This window comes from Epinephelus lanceolatus, chromosome 20 (genome assembly GCF_041903045.1).
Source record: "Epinephelus lanceolatus isolate andai-2023 chromosome 20, ASM4190304v1, whole genome shotgun sequence".
In the NCBI taxonomy this organism is placed as follows: domain Eukaryota; kingdom Metazoa; phylum Chordata; class Actinopteri; order Perciformes; family Serranidae; genus Epinephelus; species Epinephelus lanceolatus.
In genome coordinates, this window is record NC_135753.1 from 12,829,336 (window position 1) to 12,845,817 (window position 16,482).

The following is a 16,482-nucleotide window of genomic DNA, read 5'->3' on the forward strand; positions in this document are numbered from 1 at the left end:
CTAGTTGGTTCCCAAACGTTTATAAGGCAGGTCTTAACTAATGGATGATACCTCTCTTCCCTTAATTATTTTGGTTTAGTTTCTATCTGCATCTGTTTGCTCACATAAATTAACTGAGACCGACGCTGATCCTTTGTTGTTTGTTGTTTGCAACCAAGACATCGAGTATTCATTTTGGTTTGTGGTACAGCTGGGAGGCTTTGTGGTAATTAAAGGCCTAAAACCAATTTTTTTACAAGCACTGGCTGCTCCATGACACCAAGATACTCAATTCGCAATGATTTAAAGAGAGAAAAGCAGCAAATCCTTGAGAAGCTAGAAGGAAATTATGAGTGGCATTTCTGCTTTAAGAATACTTTGATGATTGAACTATCAAAACAGTCAGTTTGTTATTGTGTGACCTTGGTGTTTAGGAGAGTTAGTTCAGATTCATCAAAGTAAAGTAATAACATCAAGAAACTATTAAATTGAATATTGAAAAATCAATATCAGTTAACATGTACACTATATTTGCAATATTTTCACAGTTTTCCCTAGCCACCAGACAGCGATTTCCAAAGAGGAACTGAAGATGTTAACATCACTCTCTTCAAAGCCAGACTCCAGTAATTTAACATTGTTGAACTCAGGAGCTGCTGGTCTAACGCTGCCTCAATCAGTTAGTTAGCTTGTGTTAGTGTTTAACTTTGGCTTTTTAAAGGGTCAGTTCAGATGCACCAAAGTCACACAGTAACACAAACAGACTAACCAACTGAGGCAGCGGTAGACCAGCAACTCCTGTGTTCAGCAAGGTAAAATTAATGTTTTTGTCAATGAAGTCTGGGGGCTTTGACGAGAGCATAGATACATTCGGTTCAGTTCTCTGTTGGAAAGGGCTGTGTGTTTGGGAAGTACTCAGCAGATGACTGGATAAATGAGACTTGAATTGTAGTGCACAAGTTGTGTGCGAGTTTGTAAACAGATGATTTGATTTAATTTAACTGTTGTTAAAGGAACCCTCCATGACTTCAATGTTGTAGGATTCTTCATTTACCTTGAAGGCAGATGAGAAAAACAAAGTTTTCTCCTTGAATTCAATGTAACAGAGAGTGAGAAACTGATACACAAATGGCCATCTCGAGGGAGATTCAACAGTAATGTTCTTCCACAGAGAAAAAGGGGACACAGCTCCGGTAGATGGATGAATGAAGCTGCATTAGAGAACCAGGTAAATAGGCCACTCTGTTCAGAGTGCACCACTTTACACACCTCCTCCTTACTACTTGTCGTTTCATCCAGGCTTTGGAAACAAACAAACAAATAAAACAGCACAGTTTTGGGTGTTGACTTAAATAAACAGCGTGAGAAGGGTTATTAGACCTTTGTGGTTTTATTATGCTTCTTTGCCTATGGCACAATCAATTCCTAAAGTTGTGCACATTTGTATGCATTGTCAGAGTTTCCACTGAAGTGAGGAAAAAAGGGTTTTCATAAAAACAAACCTTTTTCCTGAGAGAAGAGGGTCTTTAAAGCCCTTTTATGTGCCGACACAATGTTTATAAATGAGGCCCCAGGCGTATCCTAACATAATAGACTATTCAGGTGTGAACAAGGTGTTAACGATAAGGAATGTGTTGCAGCTAACGCGCTTGCTAATGACTGCATACATACTATGATTGGATGTTTTTTGCCAATAAGCACTTTGGGAGTCATAGTTGACCTTTCTTATACCTTTTGCGCTTTACCTTCGACCCAAAGAACCAGAGTTTCATACAGATTCAAATTATAGAGAAGCTTCAGTTGTCAGTTGCCTGACATTGTCTGTTAGGGAAAATGAATGAATTTCTGGAACTGGGGTACATAGAATTATAATATTGTATGTATTTATAATATGTTACAATATGTATTTAACATAAAAAACAAGCAGTAGTATCAGTAGTAAAGGCAACAACCACTAAGCTCTACAAGAGATAATTACAGTCTGCTACAACTCAAGTCTGCGAAAGACATCTTGAGTCTACAACAGACAGCTCAAGTCTGCTAGAGAAAACTCTTTGACAGACAACTACCGTCTGCTACAGACTGTGCCATGGGTAAAAGAAAGAACCCAAGAAAAGGCAGTCGGCAGGACTGTCCACCACCTCCCAAAGTCTCCCTCCATCTGCAAGCTGAACTTGATCGTGCTCACGAGCAGATCTACCAGATGAAAAGAGAGATTCAAGACCTGGTGGATTTCAAGAAAGAATCCCTGAAGGAAAGGGAGAGCCTTTGCCACACCATCGACAACGGTCAGCAGAAAATAAGCAGACTGGAGGAACTTCTGGAAATCAGGGAGAGAGAGTCGGCAGAAGAACACAAAAGGAGCCAGGAGACCATCAGAGAGCACGAGTTAGAAATCTCAAGACAAGGCTCCAATTCCAGGCGGACAAAATGGATGCAGCTCAGCACCTGAACAAGCTGAAGCGCAACGAGATAGTCACCATGAGGCAGAGAAACAAAAAGTCTCTAAGAAAAACAACCAGGTGTTGATGGTGATGTCTGAGTGTCAGAAGCTGCAGCTTGATTTCAAGAAAAAACTGAAACAGGTGGAGGAGCAGATCCATGACAGGGACACCAGAATCCTGGACCTCATGAAGGAGAGGGATAATCTCTCTCTGAAGTTCACTGAGCTCTCAAACCAGCTGTGGAGCAAAGTAGGTGAACTCCTGTCTCTCATGGCAGAGAAACAAAAGACCTGGGAGATGGAGGTATAACAGATGGAGGGAGAGAACAAGCAACTGGAGGAAGAGAAGAATGAACTGGAGGAGCTCTGTCTGGAAATGAAGAAGAAGAAAAGAGGTTTCTTGTTTCGCAAGAAGACAGAGGAAAGACAGAGTTGGAGAGGATGAAAAGCAAAATGCAGCAGAAGACAGAAAAGGAGGAGAAGGCAGACAAACAAAAGGAGGAGATGACTGAGATGAAAGAAAAAGACACACAGGAGAAGGGGGAGAAAGAATATGAGGAGAAGAAAAAGAAGAAGGGATTTTGGAGCTGTATGCACAACAACAGGAAGTATAACGGCGACAGAGAGGTGAAGGAAGCTGCAAGTTGTTCAGCTCAGGCTGGGTCACAATAACTTCGGGCAAATTGGAAACTTTAAATTGCCCCCAAATTATATTAAAAAAAATCTTCAGTAAATGAAAATAAGAATCAAATGATCAGATAAAAGTCCAATGTGTTTGTCTCTCTGAATAAATGGTATAAATTACATTATTTTATGACATTATGATGGCTATAAGGTAGAGGTACAGGTGTATGTCATCAAATACTGCCCTTTTAGAGGTCTTATTGATAACACTTTTATGTAGATTAATAATTTTAAAAAATCCACAAAGCTTTTACAAAAAATGAGTGAATTATTATGATTGGAAATTCATCATTTTCAAAATTTTGATGAGTCCAAAATGAATGTTTTGTTCATCTCAGTGTAAGATATCTGACGTTTGGTTACCACTTCTCACAAGGCTTTAGTATAGTACAAATAGTATAACTCCATTGGTGTCATGGAGTATCGCCGTGTCATAAACTGAATAAGTTAAGGTACTTAAGTACTTCAGTAAATGTACAAAATGACATTCCACCACTGTGCATATGTATTTATACTGAGGTTTATACTGAGAAATGCTTGACCCAAATCTTTAAGTACAAGTACCTCAAATTTGTTCTTAAGTACAGTACTTGAGAAAATGCACTTCCATCACTGGTTGCACCAGAGTGACGAACAACAGAGGCACACACACACATAAAGACACACACCATTATTTTACGTCATTGTTCTAAAGACCCAGATTAAAATTCGGACACAGCCTCTAGTGTATGCTGTATCTGTGGTGTGTGTGTGTGATTTGGGTCATCAGTATTGAGGCTGCGTGCTATATATATGCAGGACCTAAGGCTACACAGACTGTTTGCTAACTGTCAGGATCAAACCCTCACACAACCCTCAGAAAACACTCAGATGACGCTACGACGTTAGCTCTGTTCAATTGTATGAGGTATGGGAAACTTCTTAAGAGTTCTGCATAGTCAAATCTGACCTCACAGACATGATACCCATATTTTTAGATTCAGTGTGACTTATGTTTTGTGAGTATATCATTATATCTGATGTCCATCCCGAATAAGTGTCCATAAATCTTGTCTAACATAGACACTCCTTCTAACTCCTGAATTTGGCTGAGATTCATTAAATCTTTTAGTTTTCTTGAGTATAAAAGTTGCCCAGTGATAGTTATCTGTGCTTCCATGGGTACAATGCAAACAGGAATCGCTCATTGCTAATTCGGCATACTTACGATGTTGTCAATTTGCCAAAATTTTCCGAGGTTGCACTCTTCCAGCCCTGTTACAATGAAGGATTGCGCTGCGGTTTTACGCAGCTGGATCTTTCCAATCAGCTTTTGCAGAGGAATTTCATGTACACAAGTCATCTGTGTGCTGTGTCATTCACCAGGTTTGAAACGCCCTCACCCGTCTACTGAACACCGTGGTGAAGTTCCTATCCCAGCAAGAGAAGGATGAGATAGCGATAACAGGTAGGCTATCACAAGCGCAAGTGCAAGAAAACAAATGGTCTCCGTGGAAACAGTAGAAATTCACTGCTGTAAAATCTCTTTCAGTGTAGTTAATGCCTTAATGTCTTTTCTTGACTAAGGAAAACTTTTAAGAGAGTCTGTGCAACACCCTTAAGTAATTTCTTTAGCTAAGGAAAAACAAGGAACAAAGTTAAGGTGCTTTGTGCAACCAGCCCCTGTTCCTATCTTTTTACTGACAAGATTATAATTGCAGAATTAAGAGTTCACTTTTCATGGAAAAAAATCTACTTATGTTTTTTCTGAATCAACAAAATGATTACCGCAGAATTAAGGGAAAAACTAGAATTACCACCTTACGGTTGTACGCCTTCGCAAACCAGTCAAGCTGCACTTAGAGTTTACATCCATATCTGAGAAACATTTACGCCTCATACACCTCCTCCCCCCAGCAGCACTGAAGAACTGTACAATCAGCAAAGTTACAAGGTTTCAAGGTTTTCAACCCAAGATTAGTGTCACCAATTAAGTATCCGACCAAATGTCTTCCCTTCTGTTCCTGAGATATGACGTTCAGTAATGGTCAGAAAAATGTTTTTGCAGAACATTATGATGTCACAGTGAAGGTGACCTTTGACCTTTTGGATAAAAATTGTCATCACTTCATTATTATAGCCTATCCTTGACATTTCTGTGAAATTTTGTCATAATTAGCGTATGAATTGAGTAATGGCCAAAAACATGTTGTGAGAGGTCACAGTCACCTTTGACCTTCAACCATTCTAATTCTAATCGGTTCATTCTTGAGTCTGAAAGGACATTTGTGCCAAATTTGAGGAAACTCCCTCAACACCTTTTTGAGAGCCTGCATTCATGAAAATGCAATGGATGAAAGGTCACAGTGACTTTGACCTTTGACCACCTTATTTTAGTCAGTTCATCATTGAGTCCGAGTGGACGTTGGTGCCAAATTTGAAGAAATTTCTTCAAGGTGTTCTTGAGATATCACATTCACTCGAATGGGAGGGACAGATGTACATATGTATGTAGGTATGTACAGACGACCCGAAAACATGACGCCTCTGGCCACGTCTATCATGGGTGTGGAGGCTTAAAAACAACAAGAGCTTTTTTCCCCATGAAAACGTTTCTCATGACTCTGAGATAATCATCTTGTTAATACTGGAAAACAAGAGCAGATTTTTTTTTTGCATTGTCAAATGAATGCATTACACTTTCAAACAAATCTAAGTACTATAAAAAAATAATAAGAGTTATAAAGCCCATTGATATGAACTTGAGGAACCACTGGTTTAGTATTTAACAATGCTTCGTATTTAATGTTTTTCATGTAATCTGAAAATGAACTATCTCTTGCTGTTAAAGAAATGGTGTGGAGTTTTTCTCTGAAATCTGAAATGTAATTGAGTATAAAGAAGCATAAAATGGAAACACTCAAGTAAAGTAGAGCTACCAAAAAACATGTACACATCTACATGCAGTACTTGAGTAAATGTACTTCAAATTTCATCACATTAGTAATTTTGTGCTACTGCCCACTGGCTAGTACTGATTCTCTCAATGCCCTTCACCCCTTTCCCTCATGTTTTGATCCAAATTTAAAGTCTGTTCATTTACCACATTGGCCAGAAATACAAAAAAAAACAACTACTACATTTTTACGCTATCAGCAAAATATCTCACAGATAAACTCTAGCAGTCTCTGTGGCCATGTTATTAATTCATAGGTAGGTGCTTTCAAATGTGCATATAAAAAGGAAGTGAAGAGTTCAAAGAAACAAGAAATGCTGCCCATTTCAGTCATCCTGGAATGATAACATCGCTTTTCTCCCCCAAAGCCTTCTGCACAGTGTGTCGATTTGATGTCAGTGCGGAGATGAAAATGGTGTTTGTCACCAGTGAGACAGGGAAAAGTAGATAATATAAGGACACATCAGGGAATAAAAGCCTGGAAAAAGGCGATCTGTGCTGTACACATGCTGTTCTGAAAAGGTTGCAAAATGTCTTTTCGAGTCATTAGAGTGAAACTTGAATGTGCTGTACATTTGCTGCCTGAGAGCTGAACTGATGTTGCACTTTTCCCGCATCCCTGAGAGGTCTAATAACCAGCAATCAGAGGGAGATGAAAGTTCAGTTTTAACATGCTTTATGCTAATTTGCTGCCGGTGTTAACCTTCGAAGAAGGAGTCATCTTGTGGGTATAAATACAAGACAGATTGTAGCCCAACGTGCTTTGAAATCCTGACCTGTTTCCACATCGTTAGGGTCTATTAGTGAATTCAACACATCATCCAGCTCAAATTCGGCTTGCCTCACTCGCTTGTTTGCTATTTCTAGGCAGAAGAAATCAATTTTAAGCAATGAGATTTCATTGAAACAATAGCTTTGGCAGGATCATGTGCATGTTAAATGTACCGGTGCCCTCACACAGCTGGAAAATGCTCTTTTCTTCCCGTTTGGCACATGTAATATGCAGGATAAAAGCATAAAAAGGGAGTATCTGACACTGCCCGAACACGTAGATATGTCTCAGAAATGAAGAATAGAGAGCATGAAGCGTCAGCTCTGCTGAGTCTATCACTTTCTCAATGTCGCTTTGCCATTTACAGTTGCATCATCGTGCGTGGGCGAACACGCGTGCACTTGCATAAGTGCGTGTCATGTGGGTGTGTGTCTGCAAATGTGTGTTTTTTGTACAAAGTGTGTGGGTGTTTCTATGGGTCTGAGTGCGCTTGCGGACGTGGCTCTATGGTTTTCTGTGTGTCTAGATGGCCTGAGGACAGATGTGGGTGCCCGGCATTTCAAGAAGCTGATGTCAAAGACCTTTAGTTCTGTATCTGACGTGTGCATCGTGTGCAGGAGATCGTATCGAGTCATGAATAAATGAAGTGACAGAAGGGAGAGGAGAATGGAGGGAGAGACACTGAAACACAGTGAGAATAAGGTCTGACATTATTCCTGTGGAAGAAAGCATATTTCTCAAAAGATGTCAGCAAACAGCAGCTGCAGGAGAGTTTGTGTTCTGCAGATGGGAGCTTTAGTTGTACAAACAGAAAAAATAGAAAACATTTACAGGCACTGGATCAACAGATATCAACAGTGGAAAGATTTATGACTCTACTTTCCATATTAAGCATTATAAACATTAGAGCTGCAACCTAGCAGCAACCTCCAGGACTGCAAAATGAAGCCAAAAATGGCCAAAGTGACAGACTGCAGTTTTTTGAATGGGAACTTGAGGTTGGCTCCAAAATGCGAGTCAATCCTCATAGACCTCTATGTTCAAATGCCCGACTTTACATCAGAAATAAACATGATTATCTGGAACAAAAAAAGTTTTAGGACTCAACTGTACAGGTGGTGAATTTTTACATAACTCACCAGATTAAATTTTAACAAGGCTTAAAGTTAGCATGATTAAGGAATTGGCCACTTTGAATGACAGGTGTGTGTTATAAGTAACATAACTATGGCATAACCCCAGATTCACAGTGTACAGGCATAGCCATAGCTGTCACTGTTTCAGCATGTTTTCAGTACATAATATCCAATCGTTACATTTTGGTCGCCTAAAAAGTTTTGCTCAGTGTTTGGTTATACTAAAACACCCTCTAATGTTGTCTTTTTCCAGTATGTATGCTTTATTTTAACAGTTTCATGCCTGATTTTCGCAAGCAAAAATTAGCATAAGCATTATCATAGTTAGCCATAGCTGTATATAGCTGTAAATGCACAATGCTAAACAAGCTAGCAGCTAGCGTTACAATTATCTTCACACTCTCCTCAAAATATGGTCACTTCTGGCTCCTAAAATTCAAGATGATAACAGTCAAAATGCCAAAACGGGAGTCCACAAACCAATGGGTGACTTCATGGAGGCACTGTTCATTATTTTAAACAGTCTATGGCTTCAATTAATTATTATCTTACTTTTTAATTGTTTGATTGATCGATTATTCATTCAGGGTATGAAATGTTAGAATGTGCTTTGTTCAACCAAAAGATATTCAGTTTACTGTAACAGAATATTAAGAAAGAGGAAAATATTCACATTTATTAACATGGAACCAGTTAATTTTTGGCATTTTTGCATTAAAAAAGTACATTAAAAATATTGCTAAATGTCACTTCCCTTAAGACATGTGTACTGCTCGCTTGTGATGTTGAGTTTAATTGCTCTTGTATAGTTTCCCTCATTTGTATTTCATCTTATCTCAAACAATTAATCAGTGATAAATAAATGTTGCCTATAGAGTTATTAATTGCTGTCCATTTACTAACTGACAATTTAAATAATTATTTCAGATCAAAAATACATGTCTACGGTGGCTGACAGGGGCAAACAAGCTACGCTGGCCCATTTCCATTAGGAGAAAGGTGCTACAGCTTCAGAAACGATGCTAATTCAAAAATCCAAAACAAATACAACAACAGCAATGTGCAGGAAATGAGAAATAAAAATGCTGCAGAAAGTCGAAACAAATGAAGGCGGGAAGTAAAGTCGAGTCAAAAAGCAACATTAAAAGATATGTATTCTTGAATTTGGACTTAGTCATTTACAATACTATAAAAGAGCAACAGGTCTGATTTCTCAGTGACAACTTACCAGCTCCGAACTGAAGTTAGTAACACGCTGGCTTATTAACATTAAATCAGCTTGGCTCATTTTAAGCCGGTAGCTAGCTTCTAGCGGTTTGGATCATTCTGCAGACGGAAGGATGGTGAGACGTTCGGGTGCCGTTCACAACAATGGCTTTATTGCAGTATTCACCACAAAACAGCAGTTCTGCTGACTATCATCACTCTTTGCCGTCTGCCATCTTCACCGTGACACCCTGAGAGAGCTGCTTCCCATTTACCATGAAGCACATGTCACACCGTCACAGGTTACCCACAAGACCAAAAATCAAAAATGAAGTTGTTCCACTCAGCACTCCCCCTAGAGGCCTGGAGTACCTCTGTTGTGTTGACTGGATATGGAGCATTTTTCTGCTTCATTTGTTTCAGTGTGCTTTCATTTTTGACTTTTTGACTGCTAAAGCAGTTTTTTTTAATTTGCAGCTCATTTCTGTTGTTGTGTTTGTTTTTAATTTTTGTATGTTTTTTTTTTTTTTTAAATTTGCATCATTTTTTGAAGCTGCGAAGTATTTCTCTGAATAGAAATTTTTAGGGCTGTTGTAGTGCATGGGCTCTTGGCATCCACCATACATACATGTAAATACAAAACTAATTGTAATTACTAAAAGGATCATATTTATTCTGAACCTAATCTTTAACCAGAAAAAAGAGGTCTAAAAATACACACTTGTCTGGATACCAAACAAAACTATCACTGCCTCCTTCAACTTTTAAATCCAACTCAGAGATATCAGGACTTTCTGTAAATTAAATTACCTCCCACTTTGGTGAAAAGGACTACAGAGGTTTCAACAAACTGCTGCCATCACCATAAAATACAATATCAACACTAATACAGTGAGCTGAGCTCATTTAAAAGGAGCCACACTCTATTTGTTTGTGTCTATCTTCACATGTACATGAACCACTACAACTGAAAACACCTGCGTGGGTGTGAAGAGCCTTTTTCATGGAAAACACTTTGACACGACACAGTTGGAAAAACACAGGTGTAAATAACTGATGATGTCTGACATCCAGATTCATTGTTAATGTTATTATTTATGAAAAGTAGTTATCCTGCTGACAATAGTAAAGCCTTCATGTTAAATCATCATGTCTGTGTACAAGTGAAATGAAGAGTGTATCTCTGAGCCTGTAAATAGATTACCTGTCCAGCCAGGCTAGCAGGCTCTTGGCGGCGGTGATGAGGTCGACCACGGAGGTCAGCAGATCATTGGGGAGTCGCCGCGAACTCCTGCTCTCCGATTGGCTGCTGCGGCGGCGGCCGGAAATAAAGTTCTGCAGGTTTTTGGCCGAGGCACCCAGTTTGTGAGCCAGAGTCCTGACGCTCTCCGTCTCCAGACCTGAGTTCTACACACACACACACACACACACACACACACACACACAAACACACACACACACACACACAGACATAAACAAAGATTAGCTGAACCTCCAGACACTGACCCACCATGAATACTAATTAGCATCTTATTTGTCAACATGTTTACCAGCTTTTCTTAAGGAGTCTGGTGCATATTAATGACTTATATTACATTTTTGGTACAGAGAAGGTCATCGCACCAACTGTTGTTATTTTAAAATACCTTAAGTGTTTTATCTATTCATGTTTACATCCATTTGTTTCCTGGAGTTTTATGACTAAACAATGGCACACAGAGGAAAGTGCAACACTAATTACTCGTTTACATGTCCCTTTTGGTTTATCTGAGTCTAATAACACTTAAGTTTACTTCATTTCATTTCACTTGTACTAAGGGAAGTATTTTTTCCTATTTGTCAAGTTGCATTCTTATAGCCGAAATACATGGAGCCACACAACACATCATGTGAGCAGGGCACAGGAAATGTTTTTTGGTGCCTGCTTACTGTGTGTATATTCAGTTTTACAAAGTGATAATGCAGCTGATTATGTAGGGTTTGGAGGCATCGGCTACATGAAGTGGTACTGAACTTAATGACTGGATTGTTTTTACTATAGAATGTATAATGTGCAATGTAAAAACACCCACGAGGTTGCTCTGCTGTGTCACATTGCCTCTGGTACATTAAGGTATTTATTTTGATTATCTTTTAAACAAATTGTTTGACATTTGACACAGTTCTTTGTAGTGTTATTCCAGTTGCGAAAAAATAGAGAAGAGCCACCTGATGCCCATGTAGCAGCCTCTTTACTACTACTAGACACTTTGACCTATCATTTATCAAGTACATTTACACATGTATTGTATTTAGAAACTTAAAAGATTCAGATTAATATTACAAAACATAATCAACAAAGAAATTATGATGTATTTTTATTGGCTGAGACAGGACTTTATCGATCCTCCCACTCCAATTGTGCCATATCATCTTGTTCACCATAATATGGTCTTGTTTTTAATATGATGAAAATTAATATTGTGATACACGCGATATTTCGACTCGTTGACATATTGACGTCATACTGTTACCCACAGCAACAACAAGCATGGCTGAAAGTGAAATTATTACAGACACTGCGGTGGTTCCAAAAAGAGGAGCAGTTTCAGTAGTGTGGAATAAACTGTGGCGTCCTGAATGTTTTATGAACAGCCCCGGACTCCTCTGACTCTTTTAGTGACTTACCACTCAGAGGGAACTCATTCAGCGGCTCTCCCTCTCCTCTCTCACCGTGCGCACACGGGAGTCTGTGTCATCAAGTGATTTTGTCATATGTAAACCTTCGTGCTGCTCACGGCTCGACAAAAACTACATGTGAATGTTCATATTGTAGCATTACAGCCTGTCACAGCGTGATGATTAAAGGAGAAATGACAGAGCATAAAGGTCCAGGTGGAAAAAAAAACAAAAAAACACACAACTCAATCATTTAGGATTTTGCTAAAGAGATGGAAATCACCTGTTGAAATATATATATATAGATCCCAGGGTACTTTTTTGTATTTGGGAGCTGTTTTGGTAGATTTTTTTGTTTTGTTTAACTATTAATATTGTATACAGAATCTTACAGTAACTGTTGTTTACCAGTTACTCATTTTTGTTCCGTTCTTACTGAATATTTGAAGGCAAACTGTTAAACACTTATTTTGTTGCACTTCTATTTTCATAAATTAATAACAATTTTTTTTTTACTGATTTGTCATATCATCAATAATATCACTATCGCTAAAATACCCTGAAATATTGTGATATTTCCCCTTCCTCCCATGTAAATTTATAAGCTACCCAACTTTATATATAAACTTGTAGCTGCAGCATTAAAGTAATATACACATTATTACAATACACCATGATATTACATATATTATTCTGAAAAGGACCATTCTGCCAGCCTGACCTAGCCAGACCAAATCGGGGCACCTGGATAATCCTACAACATATCAGAGCACCGAAACCTGTGTAACGCTAAGCAACAGACATATGAAAACAGACTAAAGGATCAAGAGATGAGCTGTGATGGTGTGTAACAGGGTCATTGTGCAGCAATAATGTGTTCACCTTTGGGGGTACACCACCTAGCTGTCTCCCGCCTTGCCTTTCCCCTTTTACTGTTGTGCTCCATACGAGAGGTAAGCGACATTGGTCTTGTGGTAATTGTGATAACTCTTGTTAAGCTATGTTTATAAGTTCATTTTATGCAACAATAATCTTATGTCGCTTAATTTGTCGCTCGAGTTTGTATGGTTGTGTTTGACGGAGCTACCATTTTGCATAATGAGTACTTTTATTTTTTCTATCTATACTAGTCCATACCCATTGGTAGCTTTGTCAGCTTCTACCTATGCCAATCCTCAATGCCTATGTGCAGTTTCACATAGATTGACCATGTCAGTGAGTAGAAAAACGTGGGACAGACAGAATGACTGACTGACAGAATAACACACTGACAGCTTCTGTGATTATGTACAGCATACCATACCATGACTTAGTCATACCAAAAATTAGAAGAAAAAAAAAGACATTCGTCCACAGGGGGAGCCACAGCAACCGGTGGCATTTTAGCCATTTTTAAGCATTTTTCTGTTGTTATAGCGCCACCCAGTTGCCAATTAGAGTTAAATTTCTCCAGTCACCTTGAGGCGTCCTGTTCTACATATCTACCAAGTTTAGTAAAAATCGATATGGTGGTTAGGCCTAGATAAGAAATTAGCTCTCTAGCGCCCCCATTTTGTCTGATCAGGTCAATAATGGAGGGGTCCCTTCAGATTATGTGTGGTCATATGCCTACAAAGTTGCGTGGTGATCAGTGAAACCCCTGAGATGTTATACACCTTTATGTGATGAGCCACGCCCTCCGCAATATTCATTGCCTTATAGAAGCTCAGTTTTAGTAAGTTTTCCAACTTTTGCCAAGGGGGAACTTTAGATATTGGTCCCTAGATTATGTTCACCGAGTTTCATGCAGATCGGTCAAACTTCCTAGGAAGAGATCGATTTGAAGTGTTTTTCAAAAAAAGCGAAATGGCAGAAAATCTATATGACCGGAAGTTATGGGTTCTTGAGGCAAATTTGTTCCTCATGAGGAGAGGCATCTCTGTGCAAAGTTTCATGTCTCTACGACATACGGGCATGAGATATGCCCATTCAAAGTTTGTAATTTCAATCGGTTGCTATAGCCCCCCCTTTGGCCAACTGATGTAATATTGCTTCATTCACATCCTCCCATGACCCTCTACCACTGTGCCAAATTTCACATGGATTGACCAAGTCAGTGAGGAGAAGAAAAATGTGGAACAGACACACACACAGATGTAAGATATAGTAAGATTTCGATGCCAATACTTTTGTAGTTCTACTTGAGTCAAATTCTGAATGCAGGACTTTTACTTGTTCTACACTACAGTTTTGCTAATTTTACTGAAGTATAAGATCTGAGTGCTTCTTCCACCACTGGTAATTCAGGATTTTCAGTTGTATCTTCTCCAGTGCTTCTGTTTTGGTAAACACAACACGTCACATTTCTCCCTGAGTTTGAATATTTTAAAACTTTCCTCTTAGTTTGTGATTGTAACAACTCGGAGATGCAAAGATTTGATGCAGCACAGTGACAATTTACTTTGTGCAATCTATCACATTGTGCATTCAAGCAGAACACCAATACATTACCAGCTGCAGCAGTAAGGACGCTTAATGAGGGTTCAGCACTGCGTCGAAACTGAGAGACAAACACACAGAAACTCACCAGAGCGCAGAGCAAGTCCACCGCCTCCAGAATGAGCTCCTGGTGTCCGATGCGAGAAACTCCCAGCTCCTCCAGCTCAGCGTGGCTAATCCTTAGCAGCCTCTCCCCGCACACACCTCCGCGCTCAAACACACACACGTATTGCTGCAAGCAGTCGTCCAGACCTGGAGCAAACACACACATTATATGAGGGTTACTCACAATAAATTGACTCAGATTTGAGGCAAAATGAGATCACGACCGCAAATAAAGGGACTGAGAACAAACCATGATGTTTTGTTGATGAAAATGTTTCTTCTATCAAACTCCTCTGTAGCTATTAACTAGAAAAATCCTGGGCTGGCACCACATTTTCTGTATTTTACCATTATGCTTTATTATCTGGATTCTCTATATAAAATCAGCACTGTAAAAATAGTCAACAGGTCACTGTCTCTAATTTAACTGTAAAATCTTCAACTCTTCGGTTTAATCTGTTTCAACAAACACATGAAATAATCTTAACAGGCAGATTTGTTTAATGTGTTTCAACAAAATAACACTTCAAACCTGCACAAACATATGTTTTTGGCAGATCTGCAGGTGCAGAAACAAGATGTGAACACTGACATATCCTCATGTTTTAAGCTGATATGACCAACTTGTCAGCAAACAGTTGCTTAATTACACATCCAGTTGATACAGAGCAACATTAGCATCACTTTGAGTCATGTTTCCGTTCACCTGATGATCATAAGTCCAATATTCACGTGTTAATTCTGACAGAAATATGCGACTCTTTTGCTGCCAAATTCACCACTAAAGCCTCATCCTGCTAGTCGCTAACTTTGCCTGCCCAGAGGAAAGGAAAATCTCTTTTTTTTGTCCAGCCTATTTCTCCTAGACATAACTGAACTCAATATAACATCAATATGGGATTTGACCATTTTCTCATACTTGTTAAATTCAGCTCCGGAGAAATAGCCTTCCTATTGTCTCAGTCCGATCCTAATTTAAGACCTTAAAATGCTCTTTTTCCTCTCTCACTGAAGTCGTTTTTATTTGTCTGAAATATTCAGCTCTTCAGATAACAGTAAGATCAAAAAGAAAACTTAATTGGTGTATAAATGAGCCTGCACAATTCAGACATTTATCTCAGTGATCAAATACACGTCTTAACTCTGTGTATTTTATCTGTTTTTAAAGCTGAGAAACATCTGAGAAGCCTATGAGCACGGCAAAAGAACTCCTTATTTCTCCTGGAGGTTTAGAGAAACAGATCAGACTGAACCAGCAAATAACTGATAGTTAGTTGTAAAACTAAAACAGTCAGCTTAAAGAAGCTGGAGAGCTTAATGGAGCTGACTTCAAAGAAACAGAATTACAGCAGAATGGACATCTAGCGACTTTTTCTGATGTTATTGGAGACTCTGACTCTGACTCTCACGTGAGAGCACGTTCATTCTTATTCTTCTCAATGAGCAGCGGATGCTGCCGTGGGCTCCTCTCTCGCCCCAAAGCACTCGCAGATGGCCCAGTCCTCCCTCCCAGCTGCAGTCAGAGCAGGAAATGTTAACCCCTCCACGTCCAGACTGCAAGTGAATCACGCATGCGTGGAACCGCCGCTGGCTGATCCCGACCTGGTTTACAGTCAGGGCGGGATGTAAATGTAAAATTTTCTTTGTCTAATATAAATCACTCAAAGAAGGTTCATTTGGAGTTCTAAACATATTCAGGGTGTTTTTTACTCAGATTTGGTCTCTTCCACGAGTCCCGACGTTATTCCTCCCTCCTACAGCAGCCATTACAATTACATGCATATGGACAATTATGCAAATTAGGCGATGACGTCATTTAGGGACTTCTAGCGACTTTTAGCCGACAGCCAATAGCTACTTTTCTTACTGAGGAGTTGGCAACAGTGCTCCAATGAATAAGTCAGAGATTCTGCGAAGTGAATACAGCATGCAGAGACAGCATATTTTTTACATCCAACTTGGTGAAATAAGGATTTATTTCGATCAAACCAGAGTACGTAATTGTTGGAACAGTGGACTAACTAACTCAGTGACTAACAAGACTAACAGCGATGGTTTTGGTAAGTTTTATTTTGTTCCTCTAGAG

General features: G+C 39.2%; 1 protein-coding gene across 2 annotated transcripts in view; it reads right to left on the minus strand.

Annotated features, from left to right (window-relative positions):
* The window catches only part of cnksr2a (connector enhancer of kinase suppressor of Ras 2a), a 94,957-nt gene that overhangs the window by 52,342 nt on the left and 26,133 nt on the right, over window positions 1-16,482 (minus strand). For both annotated transcript variants that reach the window (XM_033638205.2, XM_078162824.1), the window contains exons 2-3: window positions 14,380-14,543; window positions 10,360-10,562 (exon numbers count right to left, since the gene is read on the minus strand). In XM_033638205.2, the coding sequence (XP_033494096.2) occupies window positions 10,360-10,562; window positions 14,380-14,543 (367 nt within the window). The remainder of the gene's footprint in view (window positions 1-10,359; window positions 10,563-14,379; window positions 14,544-16,482) is intronic.